This window comes from Schistocerca piceifrons, chromosome 7 (genome assembly GCF_021461385.2).
Source record: "Schistocerca piceifrons isolate TAMUIC-IGC-003096 chromosome 7, iqSchPice1.1, whole genome shotgun sequence".
Classification (NCBI taxonomy): Eukaryota; Metazoa; Arthropoda; class Insecta; order Orthoptera; family Acrididae; genus Schistocerca; species Schistocerca piceifrons.
This window is the reverse complement of record NC_060144.1, coordinates 29,913,512-29,937,166: the sequence shown is the minus strand read 5'-3', so window position 1 is coordinate 29,937,166 and position 23,655 is coordinate 29,913,512. Positions and strand designations below refer to the sequence as shown.

The 23,655-nt window shown below is 42.3% G+C and overlaps 1 protein-coding gene across 2 annotated transcripts in view; it reads right to left on the bottom strand.

Annotated features, from left to right (window-relative positions):
* Positions 1 to 23,655, bottom strand: part of LOC124804802 (protein white-like) — a 269,943-nt gene that overhangs the window by 145,493 nt on the left and 100,795 nt on the right. For both annotated transcript variants that reach the window (XM_047265138.1, XM_047265139.1), the window contains exon 5: positions 11,585 to 11,683. In XM_047265138.1, the coding sequence (XP_047121094.1) occupies positions 11,585 to 11,683 (99 nt within the window). The remainder of the gene's footprint in view (positions 1 to 11,584; positions 11,684 to 23,655) is intronic.

Genomic DNA, 23,655 nt, shown 5'->3' with positions numbered 1-23,655 from the left:
AATGAATTCACGGTGTTCTTATTTCAATTTCCAGGAGTGTATATACACTGAAGAGCCAAACAAACTGGTACACCTGCCTAATATCGTGTAGGGCCCCCACGAGTACGCAGAAGTGCCGCAACGAGACGTGGCGTGGACTCGACTAATGTCTGAAGTGCTGGAGGAGGGAAATACCATGAATCCTGCAGGGCTGTCCATAAATCTATAAGAGAACGAGGGGATGAATATCTCTTCTGAACAGAACGTTGCAAGACATCCCAGGTATGCTCAATAACGTTTATGTCTGGGGAGTTAAATGGCCAGCGGAAGTGTTTAAATTCAGAAGAGTGTTCCTGGAGCCAGCCTGTAGTAATTCTGGACGTGTGGGGTGTCGCAGTGTCCTGCTGGAAGTGCCGGAATCCGTCGGGATGCACAAAGGACACGAACGGATGCAGGTGATCATACAGGATGCTTACGTACGTGCCACCTGTTAGAGCCGCATCTAGACGAATCAGGGGTCCCATATCACTCCAACTGCACTTGTGAAATGTTCGTATGAGAAAATCCCCGCTTCATCGCTACCTTGAAGATACTGTGTTCCAGCGCTCGTGCACCGACCGTAACAGCACGTTCAAATTCACTTAAATCTTGCTAAATCGCCATTGTAGCAGCAGTAACCGATCTAACAACTGCGCCAGACACTTTTTGTCTTATATAGGCGCTGGCGACCGCAGTGCCGTATTCTGACTGTTTACATATCTCTGTATTTGAACACTCATGTCTATAGTAGTTTCTTTCGCGCTTCAGTGTATATATCCATGAATGTATGTTCCACATCCCCTAAACCACTGAACCGAATTGAACCCTCATTTGGTGCACACATCATTCATTGTGGTGTAAGAACCACCCACCTGTCAACGCGATTGGCGAGAAGAGGGAATGAAAAAGTAGTGTATCCCATGACGTGAGAATACCCATAGTTTAATCATCTAGTATTTGAGAATGAGAGGACTTAGATACTCGTAACAAAATGGACACATAATTCCCGTCCTTTATGAAACTTTTTCTCGTTGATAACCCCCACACAGTGATTAAGGGAAAACAGTTCATCGCTTTCTACATTTTTGCTGTTCATTCTTTAAAACTGCCACATGTAGCATGATGTTTTAATTTAGTACTTCTTTCTTACCATCTGTATTTTTCAGACAGTATTCACATATACTACTGAATGTACCAGAAAAATTTCATCATTGTACGATATTTAGTTCACGAGAAATGATGGCATCAGCACTGGTATTCGTGCAAAACTAACACTTCATTCAAGACGTTTAACTTTATTATTTCCTACTAAGTCTATTCGCAACGCTTATCAAAGACTGTGTCCACATCGGGCGCTGAATGTACATACAAAAATACATCGTTCTATGACAAATAGTGCAGGAGTGGTGACGTCAAATACTGAGATGCGTGAAGAACTCCCTCATCGTGCATGATGTTTTAATTTATTACCTCATGGCTGCTAACTCTATTCGCAACACATTTTGCAGGCAATACCCATATATTACGCTGAATGTACCTAGAAAATATATCATTGTACGACAAGTAGTTTAGGATATGTGTCGTCACGAACACTGAGATGTGTGAAAAACTGACGTATCATTCCTGAAGTTTCTTTACTACCAACTCTATCGACAAAACATTTCAGACAGTAGGCATATATACCACTGGATGTACGTGCGAAATTATATCATTTGCAGCACAGAGTTCACGAGACACGTCGTCGCAAACAGTGAACTGCGTGAAAATGAAAGTGCTGGCCAAAATTCTCTAGACATTCAGATCAAATGTGTGTACAAATACCCGTGGAATTTGATAAACATGTGTGAAATGTATACGATATGTGCGTGTGCAGGCAAACGCACGAGTAAAAACAAGCTCATATGTTACAATCTGTAAAGAAATACTGTAGGGGTACGAAGAACCAGCCTCCTATCGGCGTGAGTGTGACAACGTGGAGAGAGAACAGGGATGACGAGGTGATGAACATACAGCAGGGGGGAGGGGGGAGCAGGAGATAGGCAAAGACAGGAGGAGGAGCAGATGGCAGAGGTAGGGGAGAGGGAAACGGATAGGCAGAGGAGAGAGGAGGTGGAGGACAAAGACAGGGGAAGGAAGAGATAGGCAGAGGGATGGGGGAGGAGGAAATGTACAGAGGGAGGCGAAGGAGGGTATGGAACTAGAGGGGGGAGGAGGAGGCGAAGGAGCAAGTGGACAGGCGGTGAAGGAGCAGGTGGACAGAGAGAGGCGGCACGGAGGAGACGGACATACCCAGGGAATGCCGAGTACTCAGCTATTTAAATAGAAAGGCAACAAACCAGAAAAAAGTGTGCCTGAAAGTAATTTAATTTAAATTAACAATCCCAGCACAATAAAATTACTATGTCACAAGAACAGGAGAACAGTGTAAAGAGATATTGCATGTGCGGAGAGAGCAAAAGATAGAACTCACATTTATAGCAACATAATATGTATGGAGTTCATATATGATCACAATACAATAAATAAAAACAGGAAACTGGATGAGTGGAATGGAACAGTCAGCATTGGAAAACTGTGAGGATTAAGTGAAGTTTATATGTACGACCTACCCCCATGAACCATGGACCTTGCCATTGGTGGGGAGGCTTGCGTGCCTCAGCGATACAGATGGCCGTACCATAGGTGCAACCACAACGGAGGGGTATCTGTTGAGAGGCCAGACAAACGTGTGGCTCCTGAAGAGGGGCAGCAGCCTTTTCAGTAGTTGCAGGGGCAACAGTCTGGATGATTGACTGATCTAGCCTTGTAACACTAACCAAAACGGCCTTGCTGTGCTGGTACTGCGAACGGCTGAAAGCAAGGGAAAACTACAGCCGTAACTTTTCCCGACGACATGCAGCTTTACTGTATGGTTAAATGATGATGGCGTCCTCTTGGGTAAAATATTCAGGAGGTAAAATAGTCCCCCATTCCGATCTCCGGGCGGGAACTACTCAGGAGGACATTGTTATCAGGAAAAAGAAAACTGGCGTTCTACGCGTTGGAGCGTGGAATGTCAGATCCCTTAATCGGAAAGGTAGGTTAGAAAATTTAAAAAGGGAAATAGATAGGCTAAAGCTAGATATAGTGGGAATTAGTGAAGTTCGTTGGCAGGAGGAACAAGACTTTTGCTCAGGTGAATACAGGGTTATGAATACAAAATCAAATAGGGGTAAGGCAGGAGTAGGTTTAATAATGAATAAAAAATAGGTGTGCGGGGAAACTATTACAAACAGCATAGTGAACGCATTATTCTGGCCACGATAGACACGAAGCCCATGCCTACTACAGTACTACAAGTTTATATGCCGACTAGCTCTGCACATGATGAAGATATTGATGAAATGTATTAGATAAAAGAAATTATTCAGGTAGTGAAGGGAGACGAAAATTTAATAGTCATGGGTGACTGGAATTCGAGAGTAGGAAAAGGGAGAGAAGGAAACAGTAGGTGAATATGGATTGGGGACAAGAAATGAAAGAGGAAGCCGCCTGGTAGAATTTTGCACAGAGCATAACTTAATCATAGCTAACACTTGGTTCAAGAATCATAAAAGAAGGTTGTATACATGGAAGAATCCTGGAGATACTAGAAGGTATCAAATAGATTATTTAATGGTAACACAGAGATTTAGGAACCAGGTCTCAAACTGTAAGACATTTCCAGGGGCAGATGTGGACTCTGACCAAAATCTATTGGTTATGAACTGTAGATTAAAACTGAAGAAACTACAAAAAGGTGGGAATTTAAGGAGATGCGACCTCGATAAACTGACTAAACCAGAGGTTGTAAAGAGTTTCGGTGAGAGCATAAGGGAACAATTGACAATAATGGGGGAAAGAAATACAGTAGAAGAAGAATGGGTAGCTCTGAGGGATGAAGTAGTGAAGGCAGCAGAGGATCAAGTAGGTAAAAAGATGAGGGCTATTAGATATCCTAGGGTAACAGAAGACATATTGAATTTAACTGATGAAAGGAGAAAATATAGAAATGCAGTAAATGAATCAGGCAAAAAGGAATACAAACGTCTCAAAAATGAGATCGACAGGAACTGCAAAATGGCTACGACAGGGATGGCTAGAGGACAAATGTAAGAATGTAGAGGCTTATCTCACGAGGGGTAAGATAGATACTGCCTACAAGAAAATTAAAGAGACCTTGGGAGAAAAGAGAACCAATTGCATGAATATCAAGACCTCAGATGGAACCCCAGTTCTAAGCAAAGAAGGGAAAGCAGAAAGGTGGAAGGAGTATATGGAGGGTGTATACAGGGGCGATGTACTTGAGGACAATATTATGGAAGAGGATGTAGATGAGCCGGCCGGGGTGGCCGAGGGGATCTAGGCGCTTCAGTCCGGAACCGCGCGACTTCTACGGTCGCAGGTTCGAATCCTGCCTCGGGCATGGATGGGTGTGATGTCGTTAGGTTAGTTAGGTTTAAGTAGTTCTAAGTTCTAGGGGACTGAAGACCTCCGATGTAAGTCCCATAGTGCTCAGAGCCATATGAATCATTTTTGATGTAGATGAAGATGAAATGGGAGATACGATACTGTGTGAAGAGTTTGACAGAGCACTGAAAGACCTCAGTCGGAAAAAGGTCCCGGGCGTGGACAACATTCCATTGGAACTACTGACGGCCTGGGAGAGCCAGTCATGACAAAACTCTACCATCTGGCAAGACGTATGAGATAGGCGAAATACCCACAGACTTCAAGAAGAATATAATAATTCCAATCCCAAAGAAAGCAGGTGTTGACATATGTGAAAATTACCGAACTGTCAGTTTAATAAGTCACAGCTGCAGAATACTAACGCGAATTCTTTACAGACGAATGGAAAAACTAGTAGAAGCCAACCTCGGGGAAGATCAGTTTGGATTCCGTGCAAATATTGGAACACGTGAGGCAATATTGAACCTACGATTTATTTTAGAAGAAAGATTAAGTGAAGGCAAACCTACGTTTCTAACATTTGTAGACTTGGAGAACGCTTTTGATAATGTTGACTGGAATACTCTCTTTCAAATTCTAAAGGTGGCAGGGGTAAAATACACGGAGCGAAAGGCTATTTACAATTTGTACAGAAACCAGATGGCAGTTATAAGAGTCGAGGGGCATGAAAGGGAAGCAGTGGTTGGGAAGGGGGTGAGACAGGGGATAATGGAATGTAGTCGAATTAAGTCGGGTGATGCTGAGGGAATTAGATTAGGAAATGAGACACTTAAAGTAGTAAAGGAGTTTTGCTATTTGGGGAGCAAAATAACTGACGATGGACGAAGTAGAGAGGATGTAAAATATAGACTAGCAATGGCGAGTAAAGCGTTTCTGAAGAAGAGAAATTTGTTAATATCGAGTATAGATTTAAGCGTCAGGAAGTCGTTTCTGAAAGTGTTTGTAAGGAAGTGAAACGTGAACGATAAATAATTTGGACAAGAAGAGAATAGAAGCTTTCGAAATGTGGTGCTACAGAAGAATGCTGAAAATTAGATGGGTAGATCACATAACTAATGAGAAGGTATTGAATAGGATTGGGGAGAAGAGAAGTTTGTGGCACAACTTGACTAGAAGAAGGGATCGGTTGGTAAGACATGTTCTGAGGCATAAAGGGATCACCAATTTAGTATTGGAGGGCAGCGTGGAGGGTAAAAATCGTAGAGGGAGACCAAGAGATGAATACACTAAGCAGATTCAGAAGGATGTAGGTTGCAGTAGGTACTGGTAGATGAAGCTTGCACAGGACAGAGTAGCATGGAGAGCTGCATCAAACCAGTCTCAGGACTGAAGACCACAACAACAACAACAAGATATCGCTGAAAACAAACATGTGATAAATGAGCAAACACACATCAGAACAGGCTCCCTACTATACTTAATAAAAGTAATGATAAGATAGAAATCGTCCTTCTCACACAAGCAGCCAAAAAAAAAAAGTCTCCCCCTTCCTTCACCTTCTGGACACACACACACACAAACAGATACTTCAAAAATTACATCGATCTTTGGAAATAACAGCCGACAGCATGCAACACAGACGAAAATATTGCATCAATGTAAGTGTTTGGTTCCTAGAGTTGTGAAATGTGGAAGAAAACCGTAAATGGCAATTATAAGAAGAGGAACAGAACCCAAAATGGAACAGAAACATAATACACAATGTAATCAAAAGCATCCGGACACCCCTAAGATCATACGTTTTTCATATTAGGTACATTGTGCTGACACCTACTGCCAGGTACTCCATATCAGCGACCTCAGTAGTCATTAGACATCGTGAGAGAGCAGAATGAGGCGCTCTGCGGAACTCACGGACTTCGAGCGTTGTCAGATGACTGGATGTCACTTGAGTCATACGTCTGTACGCGTTGATTTCCACGTTCCTAAACATCCCTATGTCCAATTTTTTCGATGTGATAGTGAAGTGGAAAAGTGAAGGAACACGTACAGCACAAAAGCGTACAGGAGACCTCGTCTGTTCACTGACAGAGACCACCGTCATTTGAAGAGGGTCATAATGTGTAATAGGCAGACATCTATCCAGACCCTCACACAGGAATTCCAAACTGCGTCAGGATCCACTGCAAGTACTACGAAAGTTAGGCAGGAGGTGAGAAAACTTGGATTTCATGGCCGAGCAGCTGCTCATAAGCCACGCATCACGCCGGTAAATGCCAAACGACGCCTCGGTTGGTGTAAGGAGCGTAAACATTGGACGATTGAGCAGGATATGGCGAATGCCCGGTGAACGTCATCTGCCAGCGTGTGTAGTGCCAACAGTAAAATTCGGAGGCAGTGGTGTTATGGTGTGGTTTTACGCTTTGTTTTTCTCATGGTACTACCACATCACAGGCCTAAATTGATCTTTTAAGCACCTTCTTACTTCTCACAGTTGAAAAGCAATCCGGGGATGGCTATTGCATCTTTCAACACGGCATAATGCACGGCCTATGGCGGAGTGGTTACACGACAATAAGATCCCTGTAATGGACTGGTCTGTATGGAGTCCTGACATGAATCCTACAGAACACCTTTGGGATGTTTTGGAACGCCGACTTCGTGCCTGGCCTCACCGACAGACATCGATACCTCCCCTCTGTGCAGCATACCATGAAGAATGGGCTGCCATTCCCCAAGAAAACCTCCAGCACCTGATTGAATGTATGTCTGCGAGAGTGGAAGCTGTGTTCTAGGCTAAGGGTGAGCCAACACCATATCGAATTCAAGCATTGCCGATGGTGGGGGCCACGAACTTTTAAGTCATTTTCGGTCAGGCGTCCTGATACACATAGTGTAGGTAGAAAATCGTCCACACAACCTGTAAGCAGAATTTAAAATATTACTACATCATAGCAAAAACCAAACACCAGAACTGTTTATAACCTATAGGTACATTGCCTCAATATGTAAACTAAATAGTAAAAACATGTACATATTTCAAGCCACTATGCCTTGCAGAAAATAAAGGCGAAACGCGTATGGCACGAAAATTGTGTTACATTCAGTTGTAGTCAGACTGTCCATACAGTAAAAATAATCAATATTACACGCAACTGTGGAACACAGGACTACAAAAGGTGAAGATGTTAACACAGCTATGTCGTTGGAATACATTTATGGACTCGGGTTCCTATCCTCAATTTGTTTCTCACGACACCCTCTACAACCCACCGAAATTTGTTGCTATCGTCTCGTAATACCTTGTGTAAAAAAGGGATTGTTATAATTAATCAAAACAAGATCTTTCATTGACTGATTATTTCTTGATTTGGCAAAAAAAACGTAGAAAACTTATGAGTTTCAATTGTTTGAATGTTAACTAAATGCTGTAAACGATTTATCACTTTTAAAATACAAGTGCTAGTTTTTTACAGTCTAATGTTTAAGCAGGTCCCAAACTTTGTTCAGGGTTCTGTATGACACATGACGTCGTTCAGGGGTAATGGTCTCAAAAAGATAGCAATCCACTGCTCTAGAGGGTGTGGAACTGATACATGGTCGTTTGTGGTCTTCCGCTACTGACGGAAGTCACGGTAGTGAAGTGGACTGAATGTGCCAGTCGATTTTACGGATTCGGCACAGTAGGTAGCATGGGTCGACGTGGACATGCGACAGAATGGCGGAACGGAGCTATCGTATTCGAACTTTTCGTTGAATCAAGTCGACAAGTCTGTTGATGTATTAACGAGGACCGCCCAACGTGTCTACAAGGAATGATGTATCCACTCGCAGTCATGCAACAGAGAACAACAACAGTGGTCATAAACGGATTCTAACCGTCGGAGATTGGAAACGTGTGCCCTGCAAGTTGGTAACTCCAAGGGATCTGCTCATCAATCCATAGCTTCAGCCGAATATGGCACAGCTGAAAAAAATCTCCTGAGTTCTCTTGCTCGACGAACTCAGACCGTTATCAACGCTAGGGGCGGTATTGCGCGGTATTAGCTTGACGCCGCCCAGGGGTGACTCGTTCTTGTCTTGGGTTCTTACTGTATTGCACATAAACCTGCTTGATCTGTCATCAAAGAGGCTGTAAATATCTCGGTATGCAGCAATAACTTCAGTTGGGACAGCAGTCATAAACTAAGTTATATACGGATGCAGGGTGTCGACGTCGAAAGACTACAAAGAAATCGTCAGCTTGTTTACGTGCAATCGGGAGCCACTAACAACGCATTCATCGCCGTAATCTCTAATGGCATCACGGAGGCAATTGAGATTACCGTTGAAAGTTCGTTATTTTATTCTAATACGAAGCAGTAAGAACTCTGAGAAAATTTTATACAAGAAAACCGCTTCTCCACAGTTTGAAGCCTTTATCAAGCAGGCATGGTGGAGAATCGCCCTTTGAACAAACGGCCGGCATCCAAGTCTCAATCTAGATTCACTAAGAGCTATGTCATACAGTTCCTGGATGTAACGGTATGTAAAGTCGAATAGTCACATGGGCTTATCGGTAGATAAAGAGCATAAAAACACTTTTTTTGGTGGTAGGACACTTAGAAACATGTTTCGCCACGACAGACATTGTTTATCGATCATTGTTGAGGGCTATGAAGCTCCTTTAACATCTACACCTGTGTCTACGGTTTGTGCTGCACTAGCCACCATGTGGTGTGAGGCATGTGTTTTACGTCCCTCCGTCCCACTCCATCCATATTTGGAATTTAGTTTAGACGTGTGGAGTCCAGAGCACATTAGATTATTAGAGTGCAGTGAGCGAATGCAAACAAGAGTAACGTCTAATCGCAGTGTCGTTTAGCTCTCTATAGGTGCTAAAATCTAGCAAAAAGTAAACAAGTTCGTGAATACAGCGGAAGGTACAGTAAGCTGCGACAACAAGTGTGTGTGTAGTTCGTGATACGTCGAAGAGACACGTATCTCCACGCATATACTAGATACAAATTTCTAATTGCTCCCTGGCAGCTGAAGTAAAACATCTGTGTGGATCACTGCTGGCTCTTGTGAGTAACTAGACCTTTGACTATCGATTCCAACTTATCTTGCCAAAGACCGACCTTCCAACAGAGGGGAATGAGGTGTCTGTCTCTCTCCACCGCGGCTGCTGTGTGAAGAATCCGTTAAAAAAATGGCACCTTTGCTCAGCCTTATAAGAGGTATGCTCAAAGTTTTGACATGGTTGTTCTGCTCTGGTCAGCCTTACTGAAACATTTGGCACGGGAAGACAACACGTGTGAAAGAGACTGACTCTTTGGAAACATCGTTTAGCAAGTGATTATCTTCTCTTTTCTTGTAAATTCTGCTTGCTGGCGAACATATCATTCTCAAGCTATCACAAAGTAAATATCTCATGCAGAATCATGAATTTAAAACTGTGTTTATTCATAGTATGGCGCCCACGAATTAAGTTTCATGTCATTACGTGAAGTAAGAAAAGACTTCGAATAAATACTTCTAAAAGTCGTCCCTTCGCATTACTGAAAATAATTCCAGAACCAAATCCAGCTTCCCAATTTACCATTTCACTTACTTTTGATGCACAGTCATAAAAATGATACCTAACATTGACCATAGGTACCTTATCTCAGCTATACACTCAAATTCTGGGTTCCATTCGCTTATTTGGTGGCGGTAACTTATATATACAGGGTGAGTCACCTAACGTTACCGCTGGATATTTTTCGTAAACCACATCAAATACTGACGAACCGATTCCACAGAGCGAACGTGAGGAGAGGGGCTAGTGTAATTGTTTAATACAAACCATACAGAAATGCACGGAAGTATGTTTTTTAACACAAACCTACGTTTTTAAAAATGGAACCACGTTAGTTTTGTTAGCACATCTGAACATATAAACAAATACGTAATCAGTGCCGTTTGTTGCATTGTAAAATGTTAATTACATCCGGAGATATTGTAACCTAAAGTTGACGCTTGAAACCCCCGACGTTCAGTTGCGTGTTGTAACAAACAGCTGAAACATACATCGCGTTTATACAGAATGATCTGCCAACGTTGCTCGAAAATGTCCCACTGGAAACGCGTCGACGTATGAGGTATCAGCATGATGGTGCACCTGCACATTCCGCAATTAACACTAGGCTGACCCTTGACAGGATGTTCGACGCGCGTTTCATAGGACGTGGAGGACGCATAAATTGGCCAGCCCGTTCTCCTGATCTTACACCTCTGGACTTCTTTCTGTGGGGTACGTTAAAAGAGAATGTGTACCGTCATGTGCCTACAACCCCAGAGGATATGAAACAACGTGTTGTGGCAGCCTGCGGTGACATTACATCATATGTACTGCGGCGTGTACGACATTCATTACGCCAGAGATTGCAATTGTGTGCAGCAAATGATGGCCACCACATTGAACATCTATTGGCCTGACATGTCAGGACACACTCTATTCCACTCCGTCAGTGAAAAAGACCAATAAAAAGGTGTTAGCATGTGTACGTAATGTGCTGTTCCAGTCTCTTCTGTACCTAAGGTCCATCACCGTTCCCTTTGGATCCCTACGTAATTCGGTGCTCTCCGATACACACGATCGAACAGCGGAGGAGTGGTACTCAAGCGTCAACTTTAGGTTACAATATCTCCGGATGTAATTAACATTTTACAATGCAACAAATGGGACTGATTACGTAATTGTTTATATGTTCAGATGTGCTAATTAAAGGGGTTCCATTTTAAAAAAAACGTAGGTTTGTGTTAAAAAACATATTTCTGTGCATTTTTTTATGCTTTGTATTAACCAATTACACTAGCCCCTCCCTTCACGTTCGGTCTGTGGAATCGGTTCGTCAGTATTTGATGTGGTTTACGAAATATATCCAGCGGTAATGTTAGGTGACTCACCCTCTATATATATATATATATATATATATATATATATATATATATATATATATATATATATATAACGATTTGTAGCGTACAGGCACGCAAGAAAATACAGAACAAAGTAAGCTGAAAAACTAAATAGAGGTAATATTTTACAATCAGTGAGAAGTCATATTTAACTGCGAGTTTACTTGCAAAATGTTCAGCATTCGCTGCTCACCTCAGCTGCAAAGGCAAGCCGCTTCATCTCGCCACCGCTGATGCCCCTGATGCGTCCAGGGATACCGATCATCACGTGCTGGCAGTCGGTCAACGAAAACTGCGCAGAAGAGAGAGGGCAGCAATGAGTGATGTGCAGCCAGGTATTAACAAGTACGTGACTACTTCCGGCCATACTGGCTGCGTTTGGGTGCCGTCACTGTGTGGAATAATCGCTTATTTGTATTTTCCGCTACTAGTCACTTTATTGGTTTTACGTTTAATTTAAGATAACACAACGCGTTTCGAGCATTTTATGCCCATCTTCAGGCATTTATGCATGCAAATAATTGTTACTTAAAACAAATGGTCTTAAACTAGATTAACTTAGAACATTTTGTTTACTGTTCGCTGCTGTATGGACTATTGGGATGTTTGGAGAAAGGGAGAGAGAGGGGGGGGGGGTGACGGGGGGCAAAAGTTGACCAGAAATTGCTGTCCAGTGACGTGTACTGCTGGTGTGGAGCTGTGCCTCGTTTTGTTATTACTGAAACCACAGCATGTGTGGGATGCATGTAGTTTTGCAACAGTTGTTGTGGTGCGAAAATCTTGTGACAGACTTTTTTTGTTTGAGAGCTGTTCACTTACGGTTTTGGCGTCCCAAAGCTTCGATTGCATTATTTGTACACTGGTGGAGCTGTTGTGGGACGTTATGGTGTTGCACTATTTATCTGCTTTTCGACATAATCAACTGCATAAATGTTTTGTGCATACATGAAAACAATATACGCTTAATACAGTATGACGGCCTTCCAGCATATGAATGAGTACCGACTATTGCATTTTTCATCTAAATTCGCTATAGTGACGGTCTGGTGGTCGTTTGTTTCACATTGGCATATCTTAAATCAATTTTTTAGAACTAGCTTAAGGCTACTGAAGAATTTCAGTTGAATTTGGTTATTTCATTTGGCACGTTATGTACTTTCTTTGTATTACGACTCAACAATTCCGTTTGTTCCATCATATACATTCTTTTGCTTTTTCAGATTTTGTGCAAAAATTTCGTGACTGTCTTCAATTTTCAAAGAGTGTCCAGTGTCTCTAATATGTGTTGCTAGTGGTGATTTGATACATTTATCCAGTCTGTAGCAGTCTAAATGTTATTTAAATCCAATTCTGAAATTTCTGCCTGTCTGGCATATATAATATTAGTTGTATGGGTTGACAGGCAATTTTGTAAATGCCAGATGCATCGAGATATGTATATAGTGAATAAGCTTTCTACTTGGGTGGTCGTTGGTGCTGGATCTTATTTTTACATTTACGTTTTTGAATAGTCTTGCTAATTTGTCAGGCATTATACCTAGCTATGGCGTGTTTACGTATTTAGATATTGGGCTGCCGTCAGTTATCAGTGGAATTTTATGTTCAGTTTGTTTTTTATCTATTGTGGCATTGTATTAATAAGTGAAGGATCATATCCGGTATATTTTATGGTTTCTATTCCTTGTTGGAGTTTTATATGTTCAAGTGGAAATTTGTGGACTCTGTATAGCACTGATCTACACTGATTAGTCAAAACATTATGACCGGCTGCTTAACAGCTTGTCTGACCATCTTTGGAATGAGGCATATCACTGATTCTGCGTATCAGGGATGCGACAGTTTGTTGATAGGTTTGTGGAGGTACGTGGCATTACGTGTCTACGCACAGGTCACGTAATTCGCGTTAGTAGCGGGCCGCCGGTTTGCGTGCGCGTTGCTGGCGCCCGATAGCGATTGAGATGGATTCCATAAGAAACACATCTGGCGAATTCGGTCTCCGAGACATCAAAGTGAATTCACTATAACGCTCCTCACATTACTGTAGCACGGTTCTGGCTCATAAAAACGGACAATCACACTGAAACATGACATCGCCATCGGGGAAGACATCAAGCACGAAGGGATGCAGGTGAGTCGCAGCTGTCGATTACAGCCACAGGTCTCATGGAAGCGCAGGAGAATGTCTCCCGTAGCGTAATACTGCTCCCACCAGCTTGAGTCCGCGGCGCGCAGCACGTATCGAGCCGTCGTTCGCCTCGATGACTGCGTTTGTGGAGACGACCATCGACCTAGTGTAGCAAACATGTGATTCTCCCGAAGTGCCGACATGTTTCCATTGATCGACGGTCCTATGCCGATTGTCCCGTGCCTACTGCAATCGTAATTGACGTTGCTGTGGCCGAGCGGTTCTCGGCGCTTCAGTCTGGAACCGCGCGACCGCTACGGTCGTAGGTTCGAATCTTACCTCTGGCATGGATGTGTGTGATGTCCTTAGTTTAGTCAGGTTTAAGTAGTTCTAAGTTCTAGGGGACATGACCTCAGAGGCCGGCCGGAGTGGCCGTGCGGTTCTAAGCGCGTCAGTTTGGAACCGCGTGACCGCTACGGTCGCAGGTTCGAATCCTGCCTCGGGCATGGATGTGTGTGATGTCCTTAGGTTAGTTACGTTTAAGTAGTTCTAAGTTCTAGGGGACTGATGACCTAAGTATTTAAGTCCCATAGTGCTCAGAGCCATTTGAACCATTTTTTTGACCTCAGATGTTAAGTCCATAGTGCTCAGAGCCATTTGAACTATTTATTGACGATGTCGTTGGGTCAACACGTGAACACGTAGGGGTGGTCTGCTGTGGAGCTTCATGTTCAACAGTATAGGAAAAATTTTTGCGTGCACCAGCATTGTTGTCTTTCGGCAGAGATGCCACAGATCACCATCTACCTTACTTTATAGAGTAGACCAGCCTCAGCACTCCGTCTTCTGTGAAGAGTCGTGGAAATCCAATCGTTTACTGCCTAGTGATAGTTTCACTGTTCCTCCGTAAATGCTCAAGACAGTAGCACGTGAACATTCGATCGGTTTCGCCGATTTGCATGTACGCCGTCCTTGTCTGCTTCGCTTACATACTTTCACTACCGCAACACATGCCCGCAAACCGGCCAAACAGGCAAAAATTTCAGAATTCGATTTAAAGAATATTTAGACTACTCATACGGGATAAACGTAACAAATCACCAGTAGGTACACACATTAGAGACACAGGCCACTCTTTGAAAATCGAAAACACTAACGAAATTTTGCACAAAACCGGAAAAAGTAAAATAATGTGTATCATGGAAGAAATGGAAATGTTTATTCATAATACAAAGAATGTGGATAACGTTCTTAATGAAATCACCGAATTCAACAACTCAGATTCTCCTTAGTCTTAAGCTAGTTCTAGTACAATAGACTGAAGATTTGCCAATGTGAAACAAACGATACCAAGACCGTCACTATCGCGAATATCGATGTAGAATACAATAGTTGATACTCATTCACACTCTGGATGGCCTCCATGTTCTATTATGAGTATAGTGTTTACATGCATGTAGAAAATATTTGTGTAGTGAATTACGTCAAAAAACAATGCAAAGATAAACAATGCAACAGAATAATGTTTCACAACAGCTCCACCGGGGTACCAATGATGCAATCGAAGCTCTGGGACGCCAAAATGGTAAGTGAAAAACTCTCAAATAAAAGCCTCTATGATAAGATTTTCTATGATAAGATGTAAAACTACCCACGTCCCACACAAGCTTTGGTGTCAGTCACAACAAAATGAGACATAGCTCCACATTAGCGGTAGATATCACTGAACAGCAATTTTTGGCGAACCTCTGCCCGCCGACCTCCTTCCAGATACCACAACAGCCCCTCCAGCGGTGAAAATTATACAATACTTGCTAGTTTAAGATCATTTATTTTAAGTAGTAAAATTTTTTTTGCGTATGATAAAATGTGCCGAAAATGCTCGAAACACGTCATGTTATGTTAAATTAAACATATAACAAAGTGACTAATAGCAGAAAGTACAAATGAGCAACAAGAAAGGGACTCCTAGAGAGCCGTTTCACGAAAATGATCTATTTATCTCGAGCTCAAGGAAAACCTAATGCAGATGAAGCATAGTGAATTTTCTAATTTCAACCACAATATGTAGTTGCGGAGTTCCTTGTGTTCTATACAGGGGGTGTGTGATTACCAGTGCATTTATTAAAAAATATTAATGTTTTACTTTATCATGGACTGTGTTTCGATCCCTGTGCGGACATCAGCTACAATCAGTTTCTTACCTCAGCGTAAGGAACTTACCAATGAACCCCACAGGAATAAGCGTTCTCATTGTCTGTTTTGATCACACAAGACTGGCTTCTACGAACGTTATTTTTATCCTTTATTACATTGGCTTTATGGGCCTTAAGTCATGGTCAAAAGCATATTTCAGTGCCTAATTAGCAGCCCTTCGTTCAGGATATGTACTTACATTTTATAAACTGATACTTTAATTATGTCTTTACAGTTGATTTAACTACGCCTTCATAGCCCCTGAGAATGTCTCGTACAGGAGAGGACGGAACATTGGGCACAGAAAATTGCTTTAGACAACGACTTAATGCTCTTGAAAAGAATGTAGCCAGTGTGAGTTGGTTCTGGTTTTTCGTTTTCCTTGATTCGAGATTTCCGGATTTAACCCTAACACTCTCGTAACAGCAACATACATTTCTATGATCGCATCTCGCTCAAGTAGACGAGAACAGATGTGAGAATCTAATTGCTCCTGACGATGGCCTGGGACATCCCACATAACATCTTATTTATGGTACATCCCGAGCGCAATGTACCGAAATTCTTGATCTGACGGAATTACAGATTACTGGAGACAAACTGAACCTATCTTCGATAAAGATAGAAGATTAAGTAATGGATTGATCCCGGGTCTGCTGCTTACTAGGCAGCTAACACACCTGTCTAGTGAGCAGGAGATTAGGATTCAAGTGCCAGTCATGGGACACATTATAATCCATTATTTCAGTTTCTGTCTGTACCATATGTTACTGAAGAGACACTGAACAAACTTTTGTCATGGTTTGCGAGCTCTACAGGGGAAATCTTAGTTGTGTTCTGTTGTTAGGCAATACTAAAGTGTCACTAGAGTCATCAGAAATCGTTTACATAACGAAGACAAAGTTGCATCGTATACAAAGAAAATATTAAATTTTCATTGCACATGACATAGTTTTTCGTATTCTACGTTTGTTGCAACTACTACTGTACTGTAGTAGCAGCAGCAATGCTGAAGGGCTGTTACAGTTGGCGAGACTTTTTGCATATATTGGCATCCGCATGGAGGTGGGGAAGGATTCCAAAGTCCTGTGCTCCATCATGAAATTCTCATGCAATTCAGGCAATCATTGTCTAAATGCTAATAAGCCACTTCTGCAGTCAAGGTGGATGTGACCCATTACAGAACAATGCCAGTAAAGGGTCGTCAATATTTTATCTGTCGGTTGCTCGTAGGGCCCTTATCGAGATACACGAAGTAACCGCTCCACAGTCCTGGAAAGTGGATACCGACGGCTGTACCTTGCTACATAAAAATGTCTGCAGTAATACCATTCTGACTTCCGTTCCAATATTCCCTTAAGAACTCACCCTCCCGCTCCACACACAGCACAACTAGTTCACGGAGGACGAAGAAGGTCTATGACGGCTTCCTCAGACTGGTCACAGTTTTACACGGCGGAGCTATAGTAATGGGCTCTCTAGACCCGTGGTCTAGGAGTAGCGTCTTTGATTCATAATCAAAACGTCTTCGGTCCCGGGTTCGATCCCCGCCACTGCCTAAATTTTGATAAATAATCAGCATTGGCGCCCGAAGACTTCCGGCATAAGAAGTCAGCCTCATTCTGCCAACGGCCTTGTCAAAGAGGGCGGAGGAGCGGATAGAGGTTCAGGGCACTCTCTTGTCCTAGGGGTGCGAAATTGCCCCTAAAGGCGGAAGAATCAGCAATGATCAACGACATGAGGATGCAGAAGGCAATGGAAACCACGGCATTAAAGACACGTAACGTGTATCCACAGGACATGTGGCCTGTAATTGAAGAAGTGTCATGATGATCTCTCCATTGGCAAAAGACTCCGGAATAGTCCCCAATTCGGATCTCCGGGAGGGGACTGCCAAGGGGGAGGTTACCATGAGAAAAAGATTGAATAATGTACGAAAGGATAACGTTCTACGAGTCGGGGCGTGGAACGTCAGAAGCTTGAACGTGGTAGGGAAACTAGAAAATCTGAAAAGGGAAATGCAAAGGCTCAATCTAGATATAGTAGGAGTCAGTGAAGTGAAGTGGAAGGAAGACAAGAATTTCTGGTCAGATGAGTATCGGGTAATATCAACAGCAGCAGGAAATGGTATAACAGGTGTAGGATTCGTTATGAATAGGAAGGTATGGCAGAGGGTGTGTTACTGTGAACAGTTCAGTCACCGGGTTGTTCTAATCAGAATCGACAGCAGACCAACACCGACAACGATAGTTCAGGTATACATGCCGACGTCGCAAGCTGAAGATGAACAGATAGAGAAAGTGTATGAGGATATTGAAAGGGTAATGCAGTATGTAAAGAGGGACGAAAATCTAATAGTCATGGGCGACTGGAATGCAGTTGTAGGGGAAGGAGTAGAAGAAAAGGTTACAGGAGAATATGGGGTTGGGACAAGGAATGAAAGAGGAGAAAGACTAATTGAGTTCTGTAACAAGTTTCAGCTAGTAATAGCGAATACCCAGTTCAAGAATCACAAGAGGAGGAGGTATACTTGGAAAAGGCCGGGAGATAGGGGAAGATTTCAATTAGATTACATCATGGTCAGACAGAGATTCCGAAATCAGATACTGGATTGTAAGGCGTACCCAGGAGCAGATATAGACTCAGATCACAATATAGTAGTGATGAAGAGTAGGCTGAAGTTCAAGACATTAGTCAGGAAGAATCAATACGCAAAGAAGTGGGATACGGAAGTACTAAGGAATGACGACATACGTTTGAAGTTCTCTAACGCTATAGATACAGCAATAAGGAATAGCGCAGTAGGCAGTACAGTTGAAGAGGAATGGACATCTCTAAAAAGGGCCATCACAGAAGTTGGGAAGGAAAACATAGGTACAAAGAAGGTAGCTGCGAAGAAACCATGGGTAACAGAAGAAATACTTCAGTTGATTGATGAAAGGAGTAAGTACAAACATGTTCCGGAAAAATCGGGAATACAGAACTACGTCGCTGAGGAATGAAAGATATAGAAAGTGCAGGGAAGCTAAGACGAAATGGCTGCAGGAACAATGTGAAGACATCGGAAAAGATCTGATTGTCGGAAGGACACACTCAGCATACAGGAAAGTCAAAACTACCTTTGGTGACATTAAAAGCAACGGTGGTAACATTAAGGGTGCAACGGGAATTCCACTGTTAAATGCAGAGGAGAGAGAAGATAGGTGGAAAGAATACATTGAAAGCCTCTATGAGGGTGAATATTTGTCTGATGTGATAGAAGAAGAAACAGGAGTCGATTTAGAAGAGATAGGGGATCCAGTATTAGAATCGGAATTTAAAAGAGCTTTGGAGGACTTACGGTCAAATAAGGCAGAAGGGATAGATAACATTCCATCAGAATTTCTAAAATCACTGGGGGAAGTGGCAACAAAACGACTATTCACGTTGGTGTGTAGAATATATGAGTCTGGTGATATACCATCTGACTTTCGGAAAAGCATCATCCACACAATTCCGAAGACGGCAAGAGCTGACAAGTGCGAGAATTATCGCACAATCAGCTTAACAGCTCATCCATCGAAGCTGCTTACAAGAATAATATACAGAAGAATGGAAAAGAAAATTGGGAATGCGCTAGGTGACGATCAGTTTGGCTTTAGGAAAAGTAAAGGGACGAGAGAGGCAATTTTGACGTTACGGCTAATAATGGAAGCAAGGCTAAAGAAAAATCAAGACACTTTCATAGGATTTGTCGACCTGGAAAAAGCGATCGACAATATAAAATGGTGCAAGCTGTTCGAGATTCTGAAAAAAGTAGGGGTAAGCTATAGGGAGAGACGGGTCATATACAATATGTACAACAACCAAGAGGGAATAATAAGAGTGGACGATCAAGAACGAAGTGCTCGTATTAAGAAGGGTGTAAGACAAGGCTGTAGCCTTTCGCCCCTACTCTTCAATCTGTACATCGAGGAAGCAATGATGGAAATAAAAGAAAAGGTTCAGGAGTGAATTAAAATACAAGGTGAAAGGATATCAATGATACGATTCGCTGATGACATTGCTATCCTGAGTGAAAGTGAAGAAGAATTAAATGATCTGCTGAACGGAATGAATAGTCTAATGAGTACTCAGTATGGTTTGAGAGTAAATCGGAGAAAGACGAAGGTAATGAGAAGTAGTAGAAATGAGAACAGCGAGAAACTTAACATAAGGATTGATGGTCACGAAGTCAATAAAGTTAAGGAATTCTGCTACCCAGGCAGTAAAATAACCAATGACGGACGGAGCAAGGAGGACGTCAAAAGCAGACTCGCTATGGCAAAAAAGGCATTTCTGGCCAAGAGAAGTCTACTAATATCAAATACCGGCCTTAATTTGAGGAAGAAATTTCTGAGGATGTACGTCTGGAGCACAGCATTGTATGGTAGTGAAACATGGACTGTGGGAGAACCGGAACAGAAGAGAATCGAAGCATTTGAGATGTGGTGCTATAGACGAATGTTGAAAATTAGGTGGACTGATAAGGTAAGGAATGAGGAGGTTCTACGCAGAATCGGAGAGGAAAGGAATATGTGGAAAACACAGATAAGGAGAAGGGACAGGATAATAGGACATCTGCTAAGACATGAGGGAATGACTTCCATGGTACTAGAGGGAGCTGTAGAGGGCAAAAACTGTAGAGGAAGACAGAGATTGGAATACGTCAAGCAAATAATTGAGGACGTAGGTTGCAAGTGCTATTCTGAGATGAAGAGGTTAGCACAGGAAAGGAATTCGTGGCGGGCCGCATCAAACCAGTCAGTAGACTGATGAGCAAAAAAAAAAAAAAAAAAAAAAAAAAAAAAAAAAAAAAAAAAAAAAAAAAAAAAAGGCGGCTGTGCCGCTCCATTGGAATGTACTGCACTGAGGTGACAGAAGTTATGGCATACCTTCTAATACCGTGTCGGGTCTCCTTTTGGGAGGCGTACTGCAGCAGCTGTACGTGGTATGGACTCAACAAGTCGGAAGTCCTCACAGCAGAAGTACTGAGCCACGCTGCCTTTATACCCATCCCTAACTGCGGAAGTGTTGCTGGCGCAGGATTTTGTGCACCAATTGACCTCTCGACTATGTCCCACAAATATTCGATGGGGTCCATGTCGCACGACCTGAGAAGCTAAACCATTCGCTCGAAACGAGCGCAGTGTTCTTCAAACCAACAGCGAATAATTGTGGCCGGTGATATGGCGCTCTGTCATCCATTAAAATTCCATCATTGTTTGGAAACATGACGTCCATGAATGGCTGCAAATGGTCACCAAGTAGTCTAACATCTAGAGGACCCAGCCCATTCCATGTAAACACAGACCACAACGTTATGGAGTCACCAACAGCTTGCATAGTGCTTTGTTGAAAACTAGGGGCCATAGCTTTGTGAGGTCTGCGCCATACTTGAACCCTACCATCACCTCTTACCAACTGAAATCGGTACTCATCTGACCAGACCACATTTTTTCTCAGTCGTTTAAGGTCCAAGCGGTATCGTCACGAGATCATTAGAGGAGTTGCAGGTGATGTCACGCTATTAGCAAAGGCACTCACGTCGGTTGACTGCTGCCATAGTTCATTAACGCCAAATGGATACGCTCGTCGTTCCTCCAACACTGATATCTGCGGTTATTTTACGCAGTGTTGCCCGTCTGTTAGCATCGACAACTCCACGCAAACGCCGCTGCTCTCGGTCGAAGTGAAGCTCGTCGGCCACGGCATTGTCCGTGGGGAGAGCTACTGTGTGATACTCTTGAAACCGTGGATCTCGGAAGGCTGAATTTCCTAGCGATTTCCAAAAGCGAATGCCCCCTGCGTCTAGCTCCAATTATCATTCCGAGATCAAGGTGTGTTACTTCCCGCCGTGCGGCCCTGATCACGTCGGAAACTTTATCACACGAACCACCTGGGTACAAATCAAAGCTTCGCCAGCGCACTGTCCTGTTATACCTGTACATGCAATACAAGTGTCATCTGTATACATACGCACATCTCTATCCCACGACTTTTGTCGCCTCAGTGTATATGTACGTCTACGGATCCAGACGTATCAACTAAGAAGAGAGGTGAGAAAAGTGGAAAATTTCAGTGTCGAAAACGTGTCATGTTCAGGAAGTGGTATCTTCTCGTATACTGTATCTACTGGGTGTAACACTGAACAACAACCGATAGTAAAGTTATGCGTCCTGCAGTCCAGTACGTAAAACTGGTGAGATGAAGACTTTTGTATTCCAGTCCTACCCTGTTTGAAGTAAAATTCATCTACCAAATAGGGACTGGTTTTGGGGTGTTTCCGCATTTATGGAGTCGAAAGTTTGCCCTGTATTACAATTTATCCAAACAATGCAAAAAATGTAGCTTTCAAAACTTATTTTCTCAGGTTCAACAACGCCAATTAAATAGCAGAAAAAGTAGATAATGTTCGGAGCAGACTGTCGACTTGAAGTCAGTAATAATGTATCTGAAAACAGAATCCAAAATTTCATAAACGCTTCCTCAGATACCAGAAAAGCGTATGACAAAAGTCACTGTTTGAAATTCTCAACGAACTGGGCTCGGACAGTAAAACAACAGCTCCAGTGAAGCAAACGCTAACAAACATCAACTCTATGAAACTTAGAGGTCAAATTTTTACAAGTGTTAAGGGTAAGGTCTCTCACCATTGCTCATTGTGTTCTACAAAAATTTTTTTAGGGAATAGGAGAACGTCATTAGGAAAAATCCAAATCAGTGAGGGAGCTACATTAAGTTACAAAAAGGACAACTTACAAATAGACTGCCTAGCGTTTGCAAACGACCTAGGTAGTTTTTCGGACTCCTGGAAACAGCCACAATATAGAGAGAACTGCTGAAAAAAATCAAACTGAAAAAAGCTGGCATACAAATTCCCTTTGAGGAAACCTAATTTATCACAACGTTAAGGTAGGCCACAAGACAATAGAAACTAAATATAGAACAATTGAGACAAGTAATATATTCAAGTAACTAGGAGAAGAAAGTGAATAAGACATTTTGGAGAAAGAAGCCACTGAAGTAAGTGATAATAAGATGAAAATAGCGTACTATCTCATTGAGGAAATTTATAATAAGAAATCAACATCCGTCAATGCTGAACTAAGGCACTACTCTACAGCAATTTGCTCAAAAACACTTTTTTCAACAGAATGTGTGATTTTAAACGAAAAGGCGACGATGGAGACTCTGTAACTGACACAAAGAAACATAATAAGAAAAATTTTGAGAACAGTTAAAGAGCAAACACAGTTAGAAGACATCACAATAGCCACAGCACAATAGCGACATGTAAAGGACGAACATACTAACAAAAAGACTTTACACTTATTTCGATAAATTAAAAATGAACAATACATAGTACAAAGAAGTTGCAAGCGACATTGACAAAGTGCGAGTTGATCGACAAGATACTGAGCACAGACTGTCACTCACAAAGAAATTTCAAGATTCCAAAGATTTCCACGAAAAATCCCAGAAGATCACAGGAACCACTTGGACAGAAGAAATAGGAGAGTAATGCTGGTAACTTACATGAGAAATGTGGAAGGAAAGAATGGAGAAACGAAATAAATGTATTCCATAGTAGAAGAAGGAGGAAAAGCCCAGAAAATAAGGCAATTCATCCATTAACATGTCCAGACTTGACGTTCTGTAAGCAAATCAGACTTTGTAGATGGCATCAAAGCTTTTTTTTTATCTCCTGTTTCTCAACATTCAGAAGTATTACTCGTATTTATATGGCAGTTTTTTGCTGGTTAGTTGCGTTAATATCCAAGAAAATTTTGTCATTCCGTTTTTTTTTCTTTTTTCTGCTGCAATCCAGCCTAACGCCAACGGCCTTGCCGCCGTGGTAACACCAATTTCCGTCAGATCACCGATGTTAAGCGCTGTCGGACTGAGCCAGTACTTGGATGGGT